Source organism: Xenopus laevis, chromosome 1L (genome assembly GCF_017654675.1).
Source record: "Xenopus laevis strain J_2021 chromosome 1L, Xenopus_laevis_v10.1, whole genome shotgun sequence".
Lineage (NCBI taxonomy): Eukaryota > Metazoa > Chordata > Amphibia > Anura > Pipidae > Xenopus > Xenopus laevis.
Genome location: NC_054371.1, coordinates 60,974,387 through 61,002,382, shown reverse-complemented (window position 1 = coordinate 61,002,382; position 27,996 = coordinate 60,974,387). Strand labels below are relative to the sequence as shown.

General features: G+C 36.8%; 1 protein-coding gene across 1 annotated transcript in view; it reads left to right on the top strand.

The window, feature by feature from the left end:
* ednra.L (endothelin receptor type A L homeolog) overlaps positions 1-27,996 on the top strand; it is a 48,859-nt gene that overhangs the window by 3,018 nt on the left and 17,845 nt on the right. Inside the window, 2 exon segments of the mRNA NM_001087181.1 lie at positions 508-965; positions 24,276-24,403. Coding sequence (NP_001080650.1) covers positions 579-965; positions 24,276-24,403 — 515 coding nt within the window. The 5' untranslated portion in view covers positions 508-578.

Below are 27,996 nucleotides of genomic sequence, written 5' to 3'. Positions count from 1 at the left end.
ATGAGTATAATGGAAGGCACTAGTATTACTTTTACTTAAAGGGAACATTTGGGAAATGCAGGTCACAGCCTGGGTCCAATAGAGGTTTAGGTTTTTATGACATTGATGCCCCTTCTTTGTTCCTGACTGAGATTCCTTTGAAGAGAATATTATATTCCTTTGTTGGGAAAACATCCAAGACCTCCTTCTCCCCCATGTGACTAATTAAATGATTAATATTGGAACGTCACTAAATTGAAAACATGTTTTTAATGGGCTTTAAGCTTATACCAAACTCCCCATTGGGATTATTTCTTTTTAATATTATGCATAATTGTTCTCTAAAGACAAAAGAAATAGAAAACTGGTAATGGTCTCTACATTTACCCATTAATATATGTTAATTAATGCATGTAGCTAAATAAATGTATAATCGCTATTGTAAGAATAATGTAAACTATATTGTAATAATGCAATTGTACAATTGTACATATTCGTTTGTGCACTAAAACATATATTGTGTTTCAGGGTGACCAGCCGGAATACTAACATTAAAAAAAAATACATCATTTTGGTTGATCCAGAAAAGAAGCATCAGGATGGGAGGAAACACCTTGAGATTCACTGTGCTAGTGGTGTTGACTGGAATTGCAGTCAGCAGCAGTTTTGGGGCGTACTACCAAAATCAGACTGATGCTAATGCAGATTTCACAATGCTAAATCGGAGTCAAACTTCACCTGTGAGAAAAGGAAATAGGTCGACTGATTTGTGCCCAGAAAGGACTAAAATCAATCATGTCTTTAAATATATAAACACAATCCTATCATGTGCTATTTTCATCATTGGAATGGTTGGCAATGCAACCCTGCTCAGGATCATTTATCAGAACAAGTGTATGAGGAATGGCCCAAATGCCCTGATATCAAGCCTTGCTCTAGGAGACCTCATCTACATTGTTATTGACATCCCTATCATTGTATTTAAGGTAAGACGCTATCTTTGCTATTTATGCCTACGGGCATCCAGACAGTATGCTATAAAGTCACAAAGATACAGTAAGTGTTATCCCAAAAGGAATTGCCATTAACTATTACGGATAGCTTGAGTTACCACTTTGGCAATGTCTGCTCATTATAGTGTATGCAGAGTAATATAAATGGAATATAAATCATAGTATATCTGCATTATAAAATGTACTTCCACCTGCCACTATACTGTTTTATGTTGATAATACAAGTTGCTATTGTTAGCTGCATTACTTCAACATTGTGACTATTAATATTACAGTGTGTGACTGCATACAGTACATCTGCTCTTGGCACTGGCTGTTTGGGATGTTGTAGTTCTGCACAAAACAAAAGCCACAAGATGTAAATGCCTGCATGTGGAAACAGAGATATTAAAGACAGAGATTGTAATTAACCTTCACAATCCAATATTACAAGAAATTGCATAAACAAAGAGGTTGCAGAATCAAATGCCTGTTTAAGCTACAAGGAGCATTTTGCATTTATGGAGCTAAATAAGAAGCAGCTTTAAAAGAAAAGGGTTTGAAAAATGTAAAGCAACTCCTATTAATGGGGGGTACTGCAAAAATATCTTATGTTCTTACTGTTCCTGACAAAAGTGCTACATTATGACTGGTTTTTAATAATTGCGCCTCACTGGAAGGAAATACCAGTTTTAAATAGACTGTTCAGGGCTGAGTAGACCACAGGTTGGCAGCTCTGAAATACTTTGGATAGGGCTTTTGTTTTCTTCTACCTTAGGATCAAACAACTTCATCGTACCTTTGTTATATATTCAATTTGTAGGACGGTTTGCCCCATGTGCAGATATCTCCAGGATGCCTTGGCACAAAGGAAGAGAGTATAACGGTAGTGTTTTTTATGAGAAAAAAAACACGAACTTGATTTTCAAAAGCTGCATCTTGAAAAACTTGAATGCAGTGAAATCCAATACTACCCTTAATTTTTTAATTTGAAATTGAAAACTAGCTTGAGTTTTGCTAATGCAACTTCCATTGACGTGAACTCCATAGCTTTTAAATGGCAAAATTTTATATTTTTTTATAAGTTTTTTGCCAAAATTTGAGTTGGGGAAACTCAAATACACAATTTTTGCCGCAGAAAAATGTTGCAAAAAAAGCCAAATTCAAATCTTGATAAATCTGCCCCATGGGGTAAGTTTTTGAAACATTGCACGGTTTGAAAAAAATCGGTAAACACGAGTAATTGCAACTTTTTTGTGAAAAGGACTCATTGATTGTCACAAATCAGAGTTTTCAATTGATTTACAAGTAATCTGAGCAAGCACAATTGTCACATTTTAGAGAAAAACTTGATTGTCCACTTGCCAAAATGTACACTTTTCATTGACTTCTGTGGAAGGAGTGGTGTGACTTTGCTTTTTTATATAAATTGTTAAAATCCAGCGATTATCATTAGCCAAGCTCAGCAAAGCAATGGCCTCATTGTCCCCTTTGCTAGAAAGAATCAGTTGACATATAATATAATGACATATAATCAATAATAAATTATTTATTATTTTCAATTTATATTTATGTATAGCACTCATTCCTGCCTTCCAGCTACAGTGGACTTACAACTCTCACAATCCCCCCCTCTATGAAAATAGTAACAACAGGTTGCCAGTGTGAACATAATTTAAGAAGACAAACATTGACTGTTCTATGGGAATCCATATGCTACGTACACAACTTTACCCCCACTAGACTGGTCACCATTGCAGAAATTTGCTTGCACAGACCTATATCAGTCTGTCTGAAAATAACCTTCAGTGATTTTACCCTCATAAATATTGCAGACACTCTGTTCCTGGTGCTTCACTCCCATGTCAGCCAGGCTATAAGGAATGTTATCATTCTGAGCTTATAGGAACAGTCCTTGGAAAATGTGGTACACAAAAAAACAAAAAAAGTTTAATGGACAGTGAAGGAGAACTGTATTTTTAAATGGATTTTGAAGGTAAAAATACCAGTGCATTAGAAAAGACAATGTATAATATAACCTCTGCATCCTTTACAATCTGAATGTGTCTGCTGCATTCTTGCTCGGGTCCTTCCCTAGAGTGGAATGTTATCTGACATACAGTTTATTAGACATTTACCTCATTGATAATACTGTGATTGGGTCTGGGACTGTAAGGAGGGAAACAATGCAGAGTTACAGCCAACACCATTCAAAAAATGTAGATTCAGATACTGAAGCATGCCTGGCCAGAGAGTGGGCAGAATTAGCCTGGGTATATGTGGCGGCATCACTATTCAGACTGTATTTAACATACTGCCTCTCAGCATGCAGGAACCTTCACTGGAGGGGAATAAATATTCCTGCTGCTAAAGTTTAGCAACCAAGCGCCCCATCAGTCAGAAGGCTGCAACACACTGATTCCATTCAAGAAATGATGTGCAGCCATAAAATCAAATTGAAAACTTTATTAAAAAGGCAGAAGATGGTATCTAAAGCAATATTTGCAAGCATTGATCCTAATTACCCAGATTTTAGATATAACCCTAATTCCTTGTTAAACACAACTAATCTGAATGCTGAGTTTCAACTTTCCCAAAAACAGGGTGCAATGAAAATACTGCTATCACTCATGGGAACAAGGCAATCATTAAAAAAGAATTTATAATCAAAATATTGAATTACATTGAAGAAAGTTGGCAGGTATGATCAAAGGTACTCTTTTTAAAAACTACAGTACATATATGGAGGATGGAGCGTACTACATTGCCTTTTACTGATTCCAAGAGACTGTGATGCCTACCAGTTAAATGGAGCATTAAGTAGGGAAACTGGGGACCACATGCAGTAAGTTCTTGCAGCTCAGGGATAAAAGGGCGGAGAGTGGGCCCAAAATATATCCCTGTACTGGGACTTTAATGATCTGCCACAAATGTACTTGTTAACAACAGTATGTAGAAACCACATAGAAAAATAGCATTTGACAGCAGATGGAAACCATTTGGCAGAATTACAATGTTTACTTTTTCCATTATAGACGCATTTTTTCACTAACGATATACAAAGGAGCACTCCAAGTGCACATCCCCTCTATTCACATTGTATGTATCTCCTGGGCATATTCACTCAGTGTTCAGCACTGGCAACACGTGTTATTTTATAAATAAATGGAAGTAATAATAACTCAGAAAAGGTTGGTAGGCGTTAATTTGTGTCTATGTACCCAGAAGCGTTTGCTCTGCTCGGAGGACTGGAAGTTTCGTCATTCTGATTTTGGGATGACATGTAACTTTTCTATATGCTAATGTTACTTTGTTTAAATTGTAAGCTGGGCAATGATTGCAAGTCATGCATTCTGTGTGTATTTGTAGCCTACAGTGACCTGTCATTAATAAGAAAAAGAGAAAGAAATGTTGTGGAATGTCAGATTTGGAATCATTATGTTGTCCAGACATTCTGTATTATTCACTTCATGAACACACAAAAAAAAGTAAAATCTGTGAATTTCTCCAAAGTGCATGGTAAATGACAGGAGCTGTTCTTGAAGTTGTTCTTGAAGGGCCATGGCACACCAGGAGATGAGTCTTCTGCAGACAACTAATCTCCTGTAAATGCTTTATCACCAGTAATAAAGTGAATCACCGGTGATGAAACATATCTGTGCTTCATTTTTCCGATGGGAAAGCATTTTGTGATTAGTCACCCGCAGAAGAGGAGCTTTTATCGCAGGCAGCTAATCTCCTGGTGTGCCATCGCCATTAATGTTCTACCATAGGTGCACTTGGGAAATATCCCATAGCAACCGATCAGTATTATCTTCAGTTTAGGTGCAATGAAAGCAATTGTTTGATTTACTAGTATGGGATTTTTGCCTGGCTACAATTTTGTATGCTAAACAAAGGGCATGAATTATAGTTTGCAGACAAGCCTCTTGACAAAACCATATTTTATTAAATGTAGTTGCAAGCCAAAAAAGTACTTCAGATTTTCTATAAGTGTAAAATAATCCTTCACTTGTGGTGGAATTCAGCAATAAAAGTAAATATCCCCCCAGCTGTGCCATAGACTCACTTTCTTGATGGACCAGTCCCAAAGGTCACATCTGTGCAAAGTTAAACCTCACCTTTTATTACATATGGAGAACATTTCTACCGGCTGTGAGTTCTAATGTCAAACTTTCTGCCCTTCTCCAATCATTGCATTGCTGATATTAGGAAAAGATGTTGACTTTCCAGTAGTTCGGTATATATCACTCTTTCTGATGTTTGGTAGCATATTACCCTCAGTGTTGCTGCTCATTCATGGGGCAGATTCCATATACTTGTATTGACATTTATTATATTCACTGGTATGTGCTCCTGATAGATTTACTTTTATAACCTCTGTTTCAGCTTGTGGTATATGCAGAGGAGGATGAAAACTCTACTGGGATAGCCTCCATCCATTATTTATTGGCTGCTGAGCTGGTTGTACAGTGTTTATAATGTTCCTGCTTACAGAATATTTACAAGAGTAGTGTCCGTGCATATTCATGATATGGCGAAAAATACAGGGTGTGTTCATCTTCCCTACACACAAAAATCAAAATAGCTCAAAAACCACAAATAATAAAAAATAAAAAAACAATTGCAATTTGTTTAAGAATATACCGCTCTACATCATACTAACAATTAACTCAAAGATGAAGCACTCCTTTAAGGGCCCTGTGAATAACACTGGATGTTGCAATTGTCCAGGTGTTGAGGCTGCCCTGCATGTGTAAGACATCCTAAAGTGCACAAAAAAACAAAAATACTAATAGAGGGTTATGGAACATTTAAGGGTAAAGTTGCTAGCTCTATGGCCATCATGGCACTTTTTTTACTGACTTGGACTCACAACTGCTCTTTCCTCGGAAACTGGGTATGAGCAATGAAAGCTATAGGAAAGGATCACCACAGCACTAAAATTGTGGCACATTAGATCCAGATTTCCAGATTTTGATATGAAAGGCTGTATGTTCTCACTCTGTCTACATGAGTTTCCTCTCCCACTCCAAAAAAATACAACTGATTCCTGATGAAATTGTGCCATCTATTACTTATCGTGACCTCTATTAATCTATTTGAATTCTGGGGAGAAAAAAAGCTGAATTTTGAGTAAAAAAACACATTTGTTTCCGTAATGCACTTTGCACATTGCACTTGCATTTGTGAGTTTTACATATCATATGGAAATACTTGCCATTTCACTGCAGTAACAAACAAAATCACTTCCATGTACCAATATAAAGTGTAGTGTGGATTGAAAGCGTAAATATTCTATCGTCCCAACCCATAAACTGTGTTATGTTTATCTTTTTCCTAGTATTCTGTATACATTAGTTCTAATCGTTGCTGATTTATAAAGAACCTAAGTGAACGATATCTGGAACTGTCCCAAATGTTTCCAGCCCCATATGATTAAATTTTACAAACTTTAGTCATTACCTCAAAGCATGTACTGATATATTTTTAAACAAAATGTATGTTTACAATACAACAAGTAATCAAACCAGGTAATAAGTATGAGCCCCCTGGAAATAAGGGGCCATAGTTTAGGTAGTCAAATATTTTCTTTAACGCAGAGCACATATGTCAGTCTGTTATTCAAAGGAAATAAATATATTTCTTAGCACCCCTTTGTGAACCCCTGACTAGAGAATGCACTGCACTCATAGGGGGCTAATCAAAAGCAAGGGGTGCAAGAAGAGATCTGGCAGAAAGTAGGAAGGTGGGGGTGGTAATTAAGGTAGTTCCCCCTGCACCATAGTCACAGTGTATTTCCCTAAACAATTGTAGTGGGAAACCTGGGGTTTTCTGGATAAGGGATGTTTCCATAATTTGGATCTCCATACCATAAGTCTACTTTAAAATCATTTATGGGAATCTTAGTACACACAGGGATAGAACATGCAAGTATACGGACAGTTTGGACAGGCACTGGAATTTTCACATTATTAATACGTATTAATTACATTGATAATACAACAAATACATTGTGCACTGGCATAATGAGGAAGCACTCCATTTTGTGAACATCTTTTCAAATAAGTATTTTGGCAATAGGGGTTTGTTGCTCTTTTTCTTTAAAATTTTCTTATAAATAATGCACTTCCCAGTCTCGCAGTTTGAAGCTGTCCCACCTGCAGAATATTGCCTGGAAGAGTCAGGGCAGTGGGAGTACCGTACTTGTCCTTTCCATTTAATTTGTGTAGCATAACGTTTTTGTCTTTGGGGTGTAAATCCTTATATAGGTTTAAACAACCTAAGAAATAATACTGAAATCTGAATTAGCTCCCATATGGGACTGAGGACAATAACCAGTCACTGTTTTAACTTTTACATTACTTAGTGCATGATTTCATGTTGAGGCTTCAGAACTGAGAGTACAAAAGATAATATGGAGAGAACAAATAACACCAATAAATAAATGTTTGGCATTAACAAATGATAGGGAAATATACAGTAAGACACAGCTGACAGGGTATGCTGGAAAATGTCATAGTTAAACCTGGAGTGCTGCAAGTTGTACATTATTGTACTTATTTTCTTTAGTCTATTGCAGGTACATGGTGCAACCTTACTGTTTCTTTTTCTTTTCTTCTAGTAGGAATTCACCAGCGAATTTTACCACCATTCAAAGCCATAATAAGAGCAACCACATTAAACGTTTCTTATGACAATCAAAATGGTTAAAGACAACAATATAATTCATGCTTTCAGTTCCAAAAAGCTGTATTCAGCTCCAGTTTATCTTTCTGATCTAACCCCTATTTCTTGTGTTTGATCTGTGAAAGCATGCCATTGAAGGATTCTGGGGTCTATGAACACAGTAGCAATTATTAACTAATTTTTCTTCTTGGGTAGCATAAATAGCATAGTATTAATGATTCTTTCCAGCTAAGTAAAAAGGTTTGATTTTATAGCATTCCTAAAGGGAAGTGAAATTCGGCAAAGCAGCATGTGTAATGTGTGACATGATGGCCACAGCACTGAGTTACTGGCCCAACCACACTATTTGGAACTTTCTCCTTGAGTTAGAATTTACTTGAATCTACCGATGTTTGGCCAGGGCCTCCTTTGAAGGTTCTACCTATGGCCACAGCCCCCCTTAGCTCATGAAATGAGTACAGATATACAGAGGTGTATTTCGTTAGTGTGCTGCTCTAGGCACTAGATTTCCAACCTGCTTTCACTGATCAGCACATGTGCAGTACAGTCAAACATCTATGAAGCCAGGCCCCCCACAGGGGTTTGCTTCCTCTATAATTATACCACAGGCTATCCCCCTTCCCATAAGCTTCACTACCAGATTTAGTCAAAAGCATATTTCAGCAAGCTGGTGAGTTATTTTTATTATTATTATTTTTTTTATACATAGGCACAGGCCATCAGGTGCATGTATATAAATATGGCCTTGCATTTATAGGAAAATAGAGGTGTATCACTCATTCAGTGATAGTTTTAAGAATATCTTGAAGAGTCAATGCATATTCACCCCAAATCTCACTTCTATAAAATTCAAGGGCTATTAGTGATATTTCTCCCTAATTCTCACCCTAACTGGCCTTCAGGCAGAGCCACTGCTTGAAGCCCCCCCCCCAGTTTGGGAATGAATGAAATAATATTTTTGAAAGAAAATTTATGAGCTTATGGCTCAGGAATATCATAGGCTGATCCATCACAACCCCAATAAATATATTCAGTAGTTAAGGAAGCAAGTAGCAAGTATATAACTAATGTATTTATATAAAGACTGTGTTGGTAAGCAACATGGGTAAATGTCTTTCCCAATAGTAATTGTAAATAAGATTAATCTATGATTTGTCGAGATTTGTCTTTTTCATTTCCTTTCTCCTTGTGCTCATAAAACACTCATGTGGGAATGCTGCTTGGGTCATCTACTGGATAGTATGTGTGTCATCATATTACTGGAATCACTGGAGATGACATCACTGCCCTTACAAGCCCTGCAGCCTATGAGCACGTAATACATCAGCAGTTAAACAATTTACATGATTACTCATATTCTGCCTAACTTGTGACCTTCAAAACAAAGCAAAAACATTTATGTTTAGAATCTTACAGCCCTGGTTCCTAGACAAAAACAGCTATGCTTTTCATTTTTATAAAGCTTTTTATATAATTTTACACAAAAAAGTAAATAATACGGGAAAAAATATAAATACAAATTAACACTGAGCTGAGGTTCTTCTTAAGCATAAACTACATGCAAAGGCTCTGGATGCACTTTTTATAGGTCTGCATACACCACAGCCATACCACCAGCGATACACATCAGTTTACTTGAGTGAAATCCATTGGAGGTGCAGCTTTTTATATATATATGTACTTACAGTATAAATATACCTCTTGGATAAACTGAGGTGATCAGCATACACGAAGAGCAGTCTATTTAGCTAATAAAAAGAAGGACAGATGCTCTTTATCTGAAATGGCCGGTGGAGGCATAATAGCTACATTACAAAGCATAAGTATACAAACAGCTGGATTAGCTCCCTGCAACTGATTTATAAAGTATATGGTTGAAAAAACTACAATTCAGCCATTACAGTTGTGTGGGCCATTTCCAAGAGTTCTAAGTGGCATAGTCAAAAATTGCTTCTGGCCTTAATTATAGTGCTCAGACCCATTACGTTATATGTATATTTGGGAATGAGGTAATCACACAGTGTGGGTTCTTCTGCATTAAGGACTTTAATCCAGTTTGGCATAAACACTGGACTACTGCAATAATAAATCGAGGACCAAAATAGACTACATAGGTTGACTAACTAAAGGAAATGGCCTTGAGGGAAAAAATATTTTTTACACTATTATATTTAAAGACATATTCTAAAAAGTTTATTGTATTTAGTGTGTTTCATGAAAAACACCCCTATTCAATCTTCCTAATGGGATGCCTGGCTAGCAGCCATACCTTGTACATAATGAGCATAGTTTACATAAACACTATATCAAACAACACTTTTTTATATTTGTATAAGCCTCAGCACCAATTATACTAAATAATTTCCCCCAGTGCCATCTTTGTAACATATACTTGTGGTTTCTTGCTCTCCTTTATTTTCTTTCCCTCGGTAGAATGAGAATATGAAAATGTATAGTTCAGCATGCAATGTGATAACATTGTTTTGCAAAATCGCAAGGGGATACACATGGTTTCATTTAAAATTGCATTACATTAGACTTCTGCAGGCAGTTGTTTGTTGACTCCGTAACAGCTCTCAGGGGCCAGGATGAAGAGAAAGAGGCATTTCTTTGGGGGTTCTCATTTCCAGATAAAGGAAATAGAATTACATTAGCCTGTACTCGGTTCAAACTGAGCGACCGGATGAGCAAATGAAATATGCATGTTGGAAATGCCTTCCAATTCTAGGCAAGAGTGGAATCTAAGGCATTTAAAATGTTGCTGCATGAAATAGTCACCCGACTATATGTTTTGTCAGTCTCAATGCTTCTATTTCTCATAATACTACTTACAGTAAATCCATTGCCATGTCCTTTCTGCACTAAGGAACTGAAATAGGAAAATACTGGAATTACTTTAATGGATACAGTCACAAGACTACATACACATCTGTTATTTCTTTCCCATTGATCTTAGTACTCTTCTATGTGTCTCCATTCCTGTCCCTTCTCCCTTCCTCTGCTGTATTTCATGCTAAAATAGTCAGCATTTCCATGACACAGCTTCACTACTCCAGTTGGTTAGGATTATCTAAGGGGTGTGATTCTGTGCCCCTTAATGCTCTAGCACTTGTGTCTGGGGTCATAACCCCTTGTATTCAGACAAGTTGGTTATGATCAAATAACAATAATAAACTGTTACATAACTTTTGGCCATCTCAAAGGCTCTTGTCCCAGATGAATGTTTGTCAACTTACTATTATATCAGTGAGTGAATTTTTTCGCCAGCCATGGATTCACAGCTACATTCTGCATTTCACCATCTGCAAATTTTTACGAGAAACACAGGCAGAAATTTGCCGCAGAAAAATTTGTAGCGTCAAAGTAGTCGTTGAAACAAAAACTTGCTATAAGAAAAACAGCCCAATGGCTAATGCATTTGGACAAAAAAGTTGCCATAAGAAAAAACGCCTATTGACTTTAATGCATTTGGAGGGAGAAAAATTGTTGTGCGTGTAAAAAAATTGTCGTATGTATAAAAAACAATTTACGCCTATTGACTTTTTCACCATTTCTTTCATCACTACTATAGAACATGTTTTCCTTCCTGAAGAATTTAAGGATAAAGTAAAGTAAATATAAGCCACCAATATCGTTTTCTTTTATCTACATGTATTGGGAACACTTACATTACAGTAATTGGAGGCCTCAAAGCCTCCAAATGTTTCCCACAAGGCAAATAAGTGGGAAGGTGGCCAACAAAGCTACAGGATGTTTTGCTTTATTGTTTGTGTGCTGATTCTTAAAGGAACAATGAGTACATAAATAACAACATCAAGCCAATCAACAGACAATTAATAATGCATTTTAAATAAATCCTCTTTAGAAACAGAAAATAAAGTTTAATCAAACAATCCCAGCAACCACTGTTGATCTGATGGCTGCAGTTGTGCAAATGTGATATATATATATTTATTATGAATGCAATTGTTTTTTTTACTATGCTCTTGGTTTGCAATACTGTATAATAGTGTTTGATAATTGCATGGAGACCTTCTCTATAAATTAACCACAGTGCCATATGCTATCTGATCTGTCTTCCCATTCTTTAATTATCCCAGAGACGCAGGATATTATGGCTTTGGGCTTCCTGTCTCAGTGATTTCAACAATGTGATTGTAGACCATATACTTGAGGACTAATTATGTCAGTTTCACTCCACTTGTTAGCGGTTCTCAATTTAATGAAAAAAAAACTTAAAAAGGAAGAGGGGGAGAAAATTTTAATAAAAATAAAGTAAAAGTTACCAATGATCTTCACCCTAACTTCAGCAACTAGATGCCTGTTTTTAATAAAACACTTTTTTAAAACTGAAATCGTGTGTGTATGTTTAGAAATGCTTAGTAAATTCACAATTTAATCAGCAGATTAATTGTACTGCATGTTCCTTTGATGATCCATTGAGTTATCTAAGCAGTCTGCACACAATGCAGAAATTGGTTTCTGAAAGAAGAATTGACTGACCAATTTCAACTCAGAGACTGGCATGATTATGACATGATTATTGGGAAATAAACTCCTCTTAGTGAACTGAAAAACAGCATGCCACTTTATCCAGCAAAACAAACATTCAAAAATGCTAGAAATTAATGTCCTGTAAACAATATTGATATTTTATGTAATGTAGGGGGAATGTAAATCTTATTTATAAATACGCTGTAAACTAATACAATGAAACTAGTACAACTGTAACTCCCCCCTTTCCCCCCCCCTTTTCCTTAAGGGAAAGTTCACACGAAGAGATTCGGGGAGATTTTGTCGCCTGGCAACAATCTCCCCGAACTGCCTCAGCGTGTTTTCCCATAGGCTATACTGAAAAGTCGCCTGCGCTAAAGCACACGCGGCGATGCGTTTTCCATAGTCGCGGGTTTTGCTAGACAACTCAATTAATTCGAGTTGCTAGAAGAGATCGTGGATTACGATGCGTTAAAGACGATAATCTGAAGAATTCAGGGTTTTTTGGCAATAGCTCCAAAAAAAATTGAGTGATTCGTAAGAAAAATCAGATTCGGGTTTTTTTAATTAATTTTATCGAGTTTTTCACCAATCTCATTTATTCAAGTTATTTTATTGACAAATAAGGCAAAATTGTATATGGGATTTGGTCAAGCTTTGCTTAATAAAATAATTTAGTAAATAACCCCCTATATTGTGCATTATTTTATTCTTCTCTAAGATGACTCTGAAGATGAAGCTTTTCTGCATCATGCTTTCCCTTTATAGACCATAGTCCACATGTAACTCGGGCCAAATGCAGATATTCTAAATAATCATACACATTCATACTGAGCTTTTTCTGCCTATATACAGTAGCTGCTCATTAACAGGCTTTTACTAGAACAACAAATTTCATTAAACTGTTTGTGTGCTACATTCCATAGAATCCATTGCACTGGCACAGAAGTATTATTATGCAGATGCTGTCAATACTGTGGTTCACTTTGATTGATGCCATACTAGGGCAAGAACTATGGCACAGAAAGGGCAATTGTTTTCTCTCCACATTCTTCTGGATTAATGCCTTAGTAAACCCTCCCAGAAGTATTAAGCTTTATGTAGTCTTCTCTCTCCTTCTTCATTCTTTTTTTTAGAAATGAAAGATAATAGAAGTCATGCCAGGAGACAGATTTTTAACTTGTATATTTGTTACCTTTTCTCGACAAACACAACTAAGCCAAACACATCTGGCTGATCCCTATGTCCTGTTTACTTTCTGGAAAGGATTATCTTTTATTTGTTTTCCTTCTTTTTTTCTTGCTGAGGAAATCAGTGAATCATATTTGAGACCTGGAGACCTGGCCACATTCCCATATTAAAAAGGTTGAGATTATTGCAAATCCAGGCAGTATATGAACCGATATTGGGAGTTAATCTGGCCACACATGTGGTTGCCCATATTGCACTGATGATTTATCTAACCATCAAATATTTAAAAAAATACCAAATATGAGGTTACCATTAGTATGTGTGTGTCCTGCTTAAGGGAGCAACTATCAGTACGATAACATTGCATATATTTTTTTTATGTTAGTGAGTAAAATATAGTGAATAATGTGCCTCTTTTTGTACATTAAAAGATAATAAGTATTCAATGCAAACCATGACTATATCAATACAGTTGAATTTATACAGATCAAAGGCTACTTCAAACATTCTTATAATCTACATGAAGGAGGTGCACACTTTCTTATAATACTTATGTTTACGTCAATATTATGTCACATTAGTAAGCACTAGTCATACCTGCTGATATCCCTTATCACTGTTTTTAAAAATATATCTGAAGCATTATAACCGGCAAAATCTTATTACTCTATATGGTTCTGCATCCTGTGACTTTCCAGTTCTTCAGCTCTAGTGATGGGCGAATTTGCGCCGTTTTCGCTTCGCCGAAAAATTTGCGAATTTCGTGCGAAATTCGTGAAATGGCGAAAAATTTGCGAAATTTGACGCCGGTGCCCGTTTTTAAAGCTGGCGCCCGTTTTTAAAAAAAAAAAGCATTTTCACAGGCGTTTCGCGAATTTAATCACTAGCGGCGAATCGCGCAAATTCGCCGCAAATTCGCGCCTGCCGAATAAAGTCGCCCATCACTATTCAGCTCCCATCATGCTTTACAACTAATGGCTGACTGCTTGCCCTGCCTCAGTATGAAGAAAACTAATCATGTTTAATGGTTGAAAACTATAATTCCCTTTTTGTAGAACAATCACATGAAAACTTATTTCTAGCAAGAATCTACATAATAATCAGAAAATATTTTGTATTTGATTTAAGCTAGAATAAAGCCAATGAATCTTAATTAGGGCCAGTTATTGTTTGTGCATAAAACTAAACTGATGCTAAAGTTAACTAAAGTTACGTGTGTTGCTTGGGAAATCTTGAGATTTAGGTGTTATATGCTGTGGAGTGTTGTTATTGTCATAAATTCCTAACAAGCAAGTTTGTTGGAATAGTCTCTTGATGAATCCCAGCCGTTATCATATCCTCCATGCTATAAAACATAAACCATGTAAAGAATGAAAATATATCACTAGGGGGAAACTATTATAAAGAACATGTATAAATATTTCTTGTAAAACTCAGAAGAAATAATAGTGTGTGTCTTTGGGGTGAGTTCTGGCTTTGTAGGGTTGTATACCAAAGGTGAATTTGGGGAAACAGAAAATAATCCTCAATTGTTGTTTTAGATACTGTATGTACATTTTGTGTTTATGTTTATTTTCCCTAACCAGTTTTCAACTGCACTTCTTAATGGTTAAGCAAACCTGTACCTAATTACATTTTAAGAGCACATTGATGAAATTTGACAATTCCAAACATATGGGGGGTTATTTATTAAAGGTTGAGTTGTTTTTTACCAAAAAAGTTCTAGTTTTCAATGGTAGTTTTTAGTCAAAATTGAAATCTTTCATTTTTTTTTCATGATTTATTGTACCCTGAAGCTGGAAGCTCGAATCCGAAAATGCATCTAAAACCTGTCAAAGTCACATAGAGGTCAATTGTAGAGATCTCTTGAACCATTTGAAGATGTTTGTGGCCATCATGATGTTTGGTTTTTTTTCCATGGGTTTTGCTTGAAAATTCGATTAATTAGAGCTACTCAAGTTTTTTTTTTTTTGCAGAAATCAATTAGAGTATTTGGATTTTTCACCCCGAATTCACTAACATGAGTTTTTTCCATTAGTGTTTATTCATAAATCATCAAACATTTTTTATTCAAGGTATAGAAAAACCTCACAAGCCTCTACAACTCGACCATTGATAAATAACCCCCTAAGTAGGGCGATCTCTTGTAACAACCAGTATTTGTATGTAATTTGTGTTGTTTCAAGTATAATTATCCTTCTGCCGTATAGTGCTGTGGGATATGTTTATATATATATATATGGTATTTGTAAAAATAATAATACATTATTTTCTCTGTTTCCACATTCCAGCAGGATCCATATGTCTTTTACACTAAGATGTTGGAATTTTTATTCTGGAGCAGATAGAAAGCCATGGGCTAAAGGCCTTTGATAAAGCGCTTATTGTATATAAACATAATATACTGAGACATTTTTTAAGGTTTTTTTTCTCCATGTTTTTGCTCACAGGGAAGCTCTAGTGTTGGAGATAAAAGCAGCAAGGATGTATTTAGCCATTAGATCTACTCATTTCAATCCCTTGGTTTTAAAAAAACGATCTTCGCTCTAAAACATCCTTGCTGAATCCTTCCGACAGTTTAGACTCAGCCTTGTCATGTTGATTAACAGCAAAGCATGGCCAGGAAGGTAGTCTGACATTAGTTCTATTCTCTGCTGTCTCAGTTCATTTCTATGCTGGGAGAAAAAACACAAACCCTTTTCAACTCAGTGATAATATTTAGAAATAAAAAGCACAAGGCACATACTGTAGAAGGAAATGAGTGAAAAAAATCATTTCAGATCCTGAAAATTCTGTCCGTCTTTAGGAAGCATTGATCTTCTTTAATAAAGATGAATTTGACTTTTTTTTATAACTATTGGAAATAGAAATAGCTATAGAAATATTTATAAAAGCATGGGTTTGATTATGCAGATTTCAATCGTATGCCAAAATGTGGGGCCCCCAAAGAAATGCAAAGTTCAAATTCACCTTAAAATTCTTAAATTCACTTTAGGAAATCATTGGCAAACAAATGAATTAAGAGTATGAGGAACTACATCAAACGACATCTCCGTTAAAATAAGTATCCCAAATGTAAGCTGTCAATACTTCTGAACTTTTAGGGGCACATTTACTAAGGATCGAATATCGAGGGTTAATAAACCCTCGAATTTGGTCGAATAGTCAAATGATTTTTACTTAGTCAAAGGTCATAGTAGCCTATTCGATGGTCGAAGTACCCAAATAAATACTTCAAAATTCAAAGTTTTTTTCATTCGAATCCTTCATTCGAGCTAAGTAAATGTGCCCCCTATAGTTCCTAAGAAGCAATTTTTTATGGTGTGAACCCAAAAGTATACCGGATAGGGTGAAGGCCCACCCTCTAATAGCTCCCACACTTAGGATATGGTATAGCAACAGAATAAAGATGAACTTGACAAAAACGCCCTTTATATTACAACCCTTAATACACAACATTTCATTTATACCCAGTTTGGAGAGTGGAGCCTTCAGGGATTGGTGGGTACTTGAGGGGAGACCAACAAGAATCAGTGATTTTCTGGAAAATAATAAAATGATTTCATTAAAAGAAATTCAAAAGAAATGGGGAAATCATGTTAGAGATGCATGGAACTACTGCCAATTGCAACATTATATTTATAAATTTAAAGAGGAAGATTGGGATAGAGAACTGACCAAATGGGAAAAATTATTGGAAAGTAAAGAGGTCCCTAACAAAGCAATATCTATTATATATAAACTTTTATTGTCAAATATTTTTCTGGGCAAAGACACAGCTCTCAGGGAATGGGAAAAAGATTTGGATATTAAGATCCCCCCCCCCGAGATGTGGAATAAGATCCTGTTACAAGCCCACAAATCATCTAGAGTGGCAAGAGTGAGGGAAATGAATTTCAAAATAGTTACTAGATGGCAACTCACACCAACTAAGTTGAATAGGATGTATCCTGAACTCACAGATTTATGTTGGAGATGTGGTAGGGAGAGGGGGACACACGCGCACATATGGTGTAATAAGCAATGTCCAGAAATAAAAATAGTAAAGAAATAGTAAAGTAAGTAAAGTATTATCTTATAAATTCAAAGTACAAAGTGTAAGATTTGGATGCAAATGTGCATTTTTAACCTATAATGCTGCATTTCTCAGGATTCCAGCATAATTGTGGATGCACACTACATTTCATCCACCACAATGTACTGCAATGGATCAATATAGAAATAAACTTGCACCCATTTTAGTATGTTGCATTAGTTGTGGCTGTTGATACAAACCACTATTGGAGCCCTGGAATTACTGCTAAGTATAGGCTGATGATAATTTCTGGGTCGCCTTGCATTAATGTATATGAGTAATCACATACATTACAGGCTGAAGGGGCACATTGGCACAAGTTGCAAGGAGCATGTATAAGTACAAGTATATTTCTTAATAGTGTCAGTTTGGTGTCCATTTTATTATTTTGCACTTGGGTTTGTAAATGAGCCAGTAGAACTGGGAAAGTGAACCCACATGTGAGAAGAGGTTCTCCTCATTCAAATGCTATTAATCTGGATCCATGTTCAGTTAAGTTACACATCCAGGAAACCTAGCCTGATCTCTCATTTCTGAGCATGCAAAGAATAGTATAATATAATAATCCTGTTAGAAAGAAAAAATTGTATTTAGTGAACTCAGCTCCATTTATTGGTTTGTCTGTTTAAGGAATTGCAACACATTTTGGCTTCAGCTGGTTTAAACTGCTGTACTTACATGTAAGGCATGTGCATTTTTTAGTAATGACGTGTCCCAATTAAATGCTTGAGGCATATCTTGATTTGTTGTGAGATGCATGGCAACCACATTTTGTTAACTAGTAGAGTCCTGCTGAATATACTGCATTAAGTCATTAAGTCAGCATTTGAAAATGCTAAGGAATATCGTTGATGAAATTACAACCGTAATGGAATCTGTAGCTTAGCAAAACAGAGTCACTGTTTGAAATTCTGTTCTAGAAATTCAAATCTAGAATTACCAATGTAATTGACCAATATTGATTGGTAGTTGCTGTTCCAGAGGAAATGATGAACCATAGATGGGCAGTTGCTTATCAGTGCCTGACCCAAACCTGCTGATCACAACCCAAACCAAAATTGCAACCCCTATGTCCCCTACCCCAGCCCAGAATAGGTAAACTTACCATCGAACCCAGGACCAGCAAAACCTGAAGTGGAGGGCAGATCAATCGGGTAAGGGGAAAAATAAGTCAACAGGGGAGGGTGAGGGAACACTGCTGCACTTTAGCCATGTATCCAGACAGGTTACCTGCAGAATGCCCGCATGGTCAGGGAATTGTAAAATATGCAGGTGGAGGCCTATTTATTAAAGTTACATTTTTAGTGGTTTTGAGGTTTTTGAAACCACAACTAAACTTGTTTCTCTAAAACCATGAATTTCGTGAAATTGTGAAAAAAAGTACAAATGGAAAACAATGCCGAAAAAAAACCCTCTAAAAATTCAACTTTTTCTGACAATTCCTATTGAAAAAAAGGATTTTGTGGTTTTTACACTTAATAAATCTTGAAAAAATTGAAATACAATTGTTAGTAAATCAGCTCCTTATTGCTGGAGTTCTCTGGAGTTAGATGGGGCAAATTCACTAAACTCCGAAAATTCGCAAGCGACAGCTTCGCTCACATCGCAACACTTTGCCAGGCGTAGATGCCTTACACATGAGCCCACTGTATAGTTTATGTGCCATATGTTAGGAAATGTAGGGGGGAAGCTGGGTACCCCAGAAAAAATTTACGATCTTTTGCAGCCTATCACCCTGAAAAATGAAAAGTCGCCAGCGTATTTTGGGACATAGAAAAATTTTCAACTATTTTTTGAGGAAGTCCTATCTTCTATATTGCACTTCGCCTGGTGGTGAAGGCAAATCTGCCGCAAGAGGTAACGTTCAGTAAAATCCGCATCTTAGTGAATTTGCGAAGTAACGCTTTGCCTGGCGTAAGAGTGCGAAGTAGCGCTAGAGTTTATCTCCTTTACTAGTGAAGCTATGCCAGTGACCTTTAGTAAATTGGCGAAGTACCGGAATGATGTCGCGCTGGTGAATTTTTACCAGCGTTAGTCACTTCGCCCTTTAGTAAATTTGCCCCTCTTATTGTGACCAAGTCACAATACTCAAGTTTCTATGTTTTTTCCATCCTTGCGTGGGTTTCCTCTGGGTACTCTGGTTTCCTCCCACACACTCCTCAAAACACAAAGGCAGGTAAACTGGTACCTTATAAAATTGATGCAAGTATGTGTGATGTGGGACCTTAGATTGTAAGCTCTACTGGGCCAGAGACTGATGTGAATGATCAACTAATCCTGTAATACATAAATATGCCAGTGTTATATAAATATAGGAGAAAAACAATAAAAGCTAACCCTGAGCAGACAGTATTCTATAAATATGAGGCATGTATGGTTTATGTCCATACCATACAGCCAGAATAAGAGGTTAGTGTTCACACACAATTTCATAGGAAAAAAAGTGAAAATGGGGCAGTGCCTAGAAATCTGTGGTAAGTATGAACAAGGATGTGATTTCAATATGTAAATGTATTCACAACGACAATGCAAAGCATATCATTTTGTTTACTTTTACTTTGGAATTACTATTACTAAATAAATATTTATAACACACAGATCCATTAGTTACAGTGGCATTTGCACAGCAGGACTTGTGTCATTTACAAGGGAGGTTGGACCTTTTGATAAAGAGAATGCTTAAGGCCATAGGTGAAGAGTTTGTTTACGAAAGGTTAAAAGGTTGATGGCAGAACATTTTCTTCTACCCCCTCAGGTTATAGGAGACTCCCATGTTTAATAGTCCTGGTGGAATCATGAGTCAAAGAATACATGAATATGATTTAAAACAAAAGCCTGTCCTCCATATGTGTAGCTAATCACGTGCGCTGTTTAGTATGAGAGCATGAAAACAATGTTAAGCAGTGCAAAATAGACTGCTTTGTATAATAATGTCTGTGTCTTTCCAAAAAACATGTGTGCACACACACTGGGTCCTGATTCAGCCACAACAGCAATAATCTTTGTTTCCAAATAGAAAAGTATTAAAAGTATTAAAAACATTTTAAAGTGATGTTTGATGTGTTTACTGTTAACTGTGTGGCTGTGGCAAATTGACATACCCATCGAGTATCTCTTTATAACTCCTTAGTAAAGGGAACATGGAGTATTTCCCTAGAATAGGCACATTGGGAGGGCTTCGGTTAGTATAAACCGTAAATGACAGGCAGGACCAGGTGAAACCTCCCAGGAATATCAGTATAATAAGGTGCTAAGCAGTTTTCAGTTCTGGATGAGTGTCCAGAAGAAGGGTTCACATGACTGGGCCTACAGATCACTGACAGTGAGGATTAGCTGAAGTGAGGCTTAGCTCATGCAATGAGTGATATAGAAGTCAACATACGGGCAGATTTAATAAAGGTCAAATTGTCGCCAGCGGTCAATTCACACCCATCACTACACTTCGCCAGGTTTATTCACTTAAACGCAGAGTTTCGTTGTGGGCGCCGAACGCTGGTGACTTTTCGCTAGTGTTACTTTGACAATGCGAGCATTTGATGCGCTAGAGTTCATTTCTGCCTAGCGAAACTTCGCTCGGGATCTTGTGCTCAGGTCAATTTGCATAGGGCAGGAAATTTAAAGTTGTATGGACGTCTTTATGTTAAATGTTGGTGCATATGCTTACAAATTACACTTTAATACATGTCCAGGGAACCTTAATAAAGACAATAGAGTTATTCTAATGCCCTACACATGTGCCACAGTAAAATTAATGGTTCCATATGTTAGCAAATGTATGGGGAAAACCGGTTACCCAAAAAAAGTTTGTTAGGTCTTTTGCAGGCTGAAAAAAGGAAAGCATGCCAGCGTTTTTTGGAATTTGATGCATTTTCGGCTCACTGAATATAACGTAAATGACAGAAGATTGAGAAAGATCTGGAAAAAATCCGAATTTTAGTGAATTTGCGGCATAGCGTCCGTTCACCCAAACAAAAAGACGCCTGCGATAGAGTGCGAATGACCGCTAGCGCCAGGCTCTCTTGCTAGCGAATTGGTGCCTGCGCCCGTTAGTAAATCGCTGATGTCCCTGTGGGTGGAAACGCTGGTGAAAAGTCGCTAGCTTTAGCCAAGCTACTTTACCCTTTAGTAAATCTGCCCCATAGAGCGCTTCTGAAACTGTTACCTAACAAAAGAGCTTATAAAGAAAACATAAACCAAATTGCTTATAATCTAAAAGATCTATCACTGTGTTAACTGCCTAACCAATTAATAAAAAATGTTTCTTCTTATTCAGGAACCATTGCTATAAAGGCTAAGTTGTACCACACCAGTTAAATGCACATACCACCTCAAAGTATAGTACAGGGATCTGTTATCCAAAATGCTGTGGACCTGGGGTTTTCCAGATAATGGATCTTTCCATAATTTGGATTTTAACCCAATAGGCTGGTTTTGCCTCAAATATGGATTTATGATATCTTCGTTTGGATCAAGTACAAAGTACCGTTTTATTATTACATAGAAAAAAATTGATTATTTGAATAAAATGTAGCCTATGGGAGATGGCCTTCCCGTAATTCAGATACCTGTATAATCAAATGCCAGGACTCAGCCTGAGTGTAATGCTCATTGTCTATGTATGAGTTAAGCCAAAAGTATTTGGGGTGGGATGCATTACTGCATTAATGCAATATCTGCCGCTAAGATGTATGATTTTCTCTATACACATTCCCTATAGTAATATATTAAAATCCAAAAGCCTTTTTAAAAGAGGTTACTTTCTATGCCAAAAATACATAAGCAAACAAATATGATTAAGACATATTACTGCCAAATATCTTTGGCTTTTAGCTAGTGCAACATTCCAAAAAACTGCATTCCATACATAACCAGGAATCTGTCTGGGCATAATAAACAGAGGGGAAGTAAGGACTGTACGCTAAGCTACTGTAGGTGGAATTCCTTTCACAATGTCTGTGGTACATAAGATCTGACCAGGGAATGCAGCCAGGAGCGGTGTATCAGGTTGTGAACAACAAGGGTATCAAGCTCACTGAGTCTAGTTGATTACCCAATAATGCTAAGTACCAGCCGCAAGAAGAAAATGGCCTTTAGTGCCAAACCATAGCATCTGAAATGTAGGGAATAGAAGAGAAAGGGAGAAACAGAAATTAGATCAAATGCTCACGCTCCTCACAGTTTTCTCACAAAAAAAGTACTTTTTTCCCCACGGTAACCGACCAAGGGGCAGATTTAATAAAGGGCAATGTGGCTAACGCTAGCGACTTTTCGCCAGTGTTGCCACCCGCAGGGACATCGCCAGTTCACTAAAGGTGGCCATACACGGGCCGATAAAAGCTGCCGACAGACCAAGTCGGCAGCTTATTGGCCCGTGTATGGGGGCCCCCGACGGGCTTCCCCGATCGAGATCTGGCCGAAAGTCGGCCAGATCTCGATCGGATGGGGTTAAAAATCCCGTCGGATCGCGGCCGCATCTGTTCGTTGATGCGGTCCCGCGATCCGACCGCCCGTTTGGCGAACGCTAGGATCCGATCGTTGGGCCCTAGGGCCCACGAGCGGATCTATCCGTGTATGGCCACCTTAACAGGTGCAGGTGCCAATTCGCTAGGAAACTGGACCATCAATAGCGTTCATTTGCAGGCGAACAATCGTTACTATGCAAATTCAGTAATGTGCGGATTTTACTGAACATTACCTCTTTCGCCAAAGTTGACTTTGCCACCTCAGACCAGGCAAAGTGCTAAAAAGTAGCCAGATCTTCCTCAATCTTCTGTCACATATCATATGTTGTGTGCCGAAAATGTATTAAAGTTCAAAAAACGCTTATATAGAACCTGGGTAGTTCAGAGATGCTGGATTTTCGGATTCTGACTTTTTCCATTCTCAGGGGTATAATAAATCTTGAAAAATTCAAGTTTTTTTTAAGTAAAAAAAATTCAAATGTTTCAATTTTTTGGCATTCGGACTTTAATAAACAATCCCCTAAGAGTTGGGTAAAAAGGTTCCATATGGTTATAGAACTTTCTGTTTATGTAGTTATGCTGACTCCCTATGACCCCCTGCATAGTTTGTTATGCTGGTGGTAGGGATAGTGTGTGCAGAGCAGTGTAAAACACAGTGTATTCATCTAATAAATCATATTTTTATCAATCAACATTTTATATCACCTTGAGTTAAGTTCGGGTTGTACAAGAGTTAACTCATTCTGTACTATGAACATATAATTTATCAATTGCTCACTTTCTGAAAGATTTAAAGATTTACTGCCAGACAGGAAGAATTTGCAAGTGAGAACTTCAGCTTCTAGCATTCATTGCTATGTAAATGCAAGACGCTGGGGGTTTGTACGTTTGGGATGAGTGTTTTAGAGCTAAGTATATCTTGCATTACTTCTCCGTACAAACAAGCAAGAAATATATGGGCCCATGCTGACTTTGCTCTTAGAAAAATGAGCATGTGCATAATAAATGGCAGAAGTACCTTGAGGATGCATTAGGAGCATTTTGTGCAGTTTATATTTCCATTACAGAGATACAGTACTTCCTGATGTCATTAGCTAATACGACTACCTGCTTTAGCTATAGATTCATTCAGTTGTGCGTCATCACGGATATTTACAAATAATTTCAGAATTGTGATTAAAGGGAATAGCCAAAGGTTTCTGCGCTCTAAAATGGGACACAGAGACCACCCCTTATATACCCTAATACAGTTTACAGGTAATTGGTTTATTATGCTAAATCGTGATAAATAAAATTGTACTCCCAAATGCTTATACTTAGGTAAAATATCTATTAAGATGTATGTAATTTATGGAATCTGCCCTTACCAAATGTTTTATTTTTTTTCTCCAGCTGCTTGCCCAGCGTTGGCCCTTTGATCAGTCTCCTGTTGGGTTTTTCCTCTGTAAGCTGGTTCCCTTTATTCAGAAGGCTTCAGTTGGAATCACAGTGCTCAATCTGTGTGCCCTGAGTGTGGACAGGTAAAGACTCTAAAGGATTATGTAATAATTGTTGCAACTTTGCACCAGGTCTAGTAACCCATAGCAACCAATCAGATATTTGCTTTCAACCAATTGACCAGTGAATGTTTCTTACTAACTGTAGTACTATCAGGCTAGTTTGATCCTATTGCTCTTGAGTATTTTCATGGTTGAGGAGGTACATGAGGCACTCTTTGAATTGTGTTACTTAGTAACGTACTAGGCTATTGTACCTTGCAGTATTGTAGAGTAGTCCCACAATAAAATTAAATTCACTGCACAAATGTTAATTTAGGCCAATAGTATTGTGATGAAAAAAGTCTGTTACATAGTTGCATAATATATTTCAGTTGAAAAAAAAAAAGGTCAAAGTCCATCCTGTGATCACTAAAGCCTTGGATATTGTGCTTGTCCAAAAAGTCATCCAAGCCACTCATAAAAGCATTAACAGAATCTGCCATCACAACCTCACTGTCCTTCAGATTAAGGTTCCGCATGCCTCTGCTGCGTTAATCTTTTCTATGTAAACAAAATGTAAAAAAAATTAACCCTCTGTCTTGTCTATAATGCCACTAATGTACCTGTAGAGAATAATCATGCCCCTAGCAAGCACCTTTTCTCCAGAGAAAATAACCCCAACCTTAACAGTTTACCCTCATAGTTCAAATCTTCAATTTCATTAACCAGTTTATTTGCAAGTCCCTGCACTCTCTCCAGCTCATTAGGATTCTTCTTATATGGACTAGAGCCCAAAACTGTATTACATACTAAAGGTGTTATCTTACCCGGGACCTATAAGGTGGCAAAAACTATGTTTTTATCCGTTTTTTATGCACTTTTTTTGTAAGACAGTTCTATGGTACTATGCTTTAGTAACTACTGAGGGACTCTGCCTAGGATTACACAATTTGTTATCCACACAAGGCCTTCTCAATAAAGATACCCCCCAACACAATACCAGATGATAACTCTAAATTTATGTTATTTCTAACAAAGTGCATAACCTCGCACTTATGAACACTGACCCTCAGTATGCTGCCCAGATCTCCAATATAGTCAACTCTTTTTTAGAAGTGACAACATCCTACACAGTGCCTATAGTTATGATTTTATAGAAATTATTTATAGAGGCCCAGCATGTTCTGCAGTGCTCTACATGAGGGTTTTGTACAAGATAACAGCTGTCAAATGTCTTCCTCTGCATCTTTTAGCAATATTGTAAATCAGGAACCACTACCCAGATTTCTTAGTTATAAAAATTTTAATAATTAAACCTCAGATTTTTGTCACCCCACTTTTTCAGCACTCCGAGAGCAAGCCTCAGGCTGTATTTTTGTATGACGTACATCCCCCATTTCTTCTCCTGCAGAGGATTCATAATGACTTTCAATGAACTAAAGCATAACACATTTTAATCAGAACACTTCCGACCATCTGTTAACACTCAGACTGCAACTTCCAACATGAAGTTCTGAGGCGGATAAACACGGGAAGTGATGATTTGGAAAGGGAACACAGTATGGCATTAAGCTGTGTAGAATTGGCGAGAGTGATATTCTGAGACAATTTGCAATTTGTTTTCATTTTTTATTATTGAAGGTTTTTTTAGTTATTTAGATTTTTATTCAGCAGCTCTTCAATTTGCATCTTAAGCAATCTGGTAACTAGGATCCAAATTATCCTAGCAACTATGTATTGATTTGAATAAGAGACTGGGATATGAATAGGAGAGGGCCTGCATAGAAGGATCAGAAATAAAAAGTAGCAATAACAATACATTTGTAGCATTTGTTTTTTTAGAAGGGAGTCTGTGATGCCCTTTGAAAGCTGCAAAGAGACAGAAGAAAAAGGCAAATAACTATAAAACTATAAAAAAAAAAATAATGCTTAGTATTGGCCGTTCTATAACATAATAAAAGTTACCTTAAAGGTGAACCACCACTTTAAATATAAGTCATACTGTACATGCCTCCATGCCCTTATTTACAAGAGCAATACAGCTGAACATAATTTGGAGGAAATCCAAATCAGAAAGGGGACCAAAATCCATTAGGGAGTTAAAGCAAACTTGCTCTTCTGAAAACCTAAAGAATTATCACCAATCTTTCAGGTAATTTTTAGCTCAGTAGTAAGAATGGGCAGATTTTTTTGCCTTGTTTCGCTGAGAAAATGACGCCCATAGACTTGTATGACGTCGCTCGTCAAAACAAAATGACGCCCATAGACTTTAATGGGCATCGGTGACATTTCGCTGGTGTGAGTGTTCGTATGAGGGCTGCTATGTGGGGGTTACTTGAATATGGAGTTGCTGAGTAGCTTTAGGGTGAGATTGTGGTCTTTAAAAAGTCTATGCGACTTGATGCCATGAATCGCCAAGTGTGTCTTCACCCATAGAGATGATAGCTCCGTACAACAAGAAATGTATTGCTTTTGCATGACCTTTCTTGCTTAAAGGGGTTGTTCGCCTTTATGTTAACATGTTAAAGAATGTCTAAACAACTTTTTAAATGGGTCTTCATTTTTTTTCTGCTGCTTATTTCACAGACCCCAGACAAAAAAAGTATTACTCTTTGAGGCTACAATTGTTATTGTTACTTTTTACCACTTATCTTTCTATTCCATCCTTCCTCTAATAATCCTACAGTCTCTTGTTCAAACCACTTCCTGGTTGGTGGGGTAAACTGGACCATAGCAGCCAGAGAGCTGCTCGAATTCCACACTGGTCAACAGAAAGCTAAATAATTTAAAAACCACAAAACTGAAAAAAATTAAAACCAAATTAGTAGTCTTTAAATATTATTGTCAACATCATATCAAAAGTTAACCACTCCTTTAATTAAACAATAGAGGCCTCATGTCTAAGAAAGGCTTTGCATAAACATTATTTTTTTGCAAGACAAAGCATGCATTCCCCAGTGCTTGATATTGCAAATGCTGCGAAGAGAGATCATTGCTTAATTAGACCTATTGAATGAGGTTCCTTTAGCAGATAATCAGAACTGTTTCCACATATAAACAGATAAATAAGGCTCCAAGTACAAAGAAATTAGTTAAATGTATACTATATACATATAAAAGTATAAATAATTTTATATTAATGATGCAAATGATACAAATGTGTGCCCTTAAGAGGACTTTAAGGCAAACTGACCACATCTCACAAATTGCTTGGACCTTTGCATCTCCAGCTTGAATAAAGTTGCAATAACCATAACCAAGAAGAGCAATAAAGTCAATTTAAATAAAATCAATAAAAGACAATGAAATCACTAAAATCACATTTTCTATGTTTGAAGGTTCTGTTTCCATTTCTGCATTGACCCAACAACCCAGGGCCAGCAGTTTCCATTAGACCCAGCTGAATATTCCAAGTTTTTCATATGTTTCCTACATGTTTTTCCTAGGCAAATAAATCTTTCTAAAATACTCACCTTTCTTATTAGTAAGCATAACCTACAGTGGTACGTGCTAATGATATTATTTTTATTATTATTAACATGTATAGAGAAAAAAACTCAACTTAGCATGCATTGAGAACCCCCTAGAGTGCAAGCAAGTCGACTGTTGTACAACAAGTTGAGTTTGTAAACTAC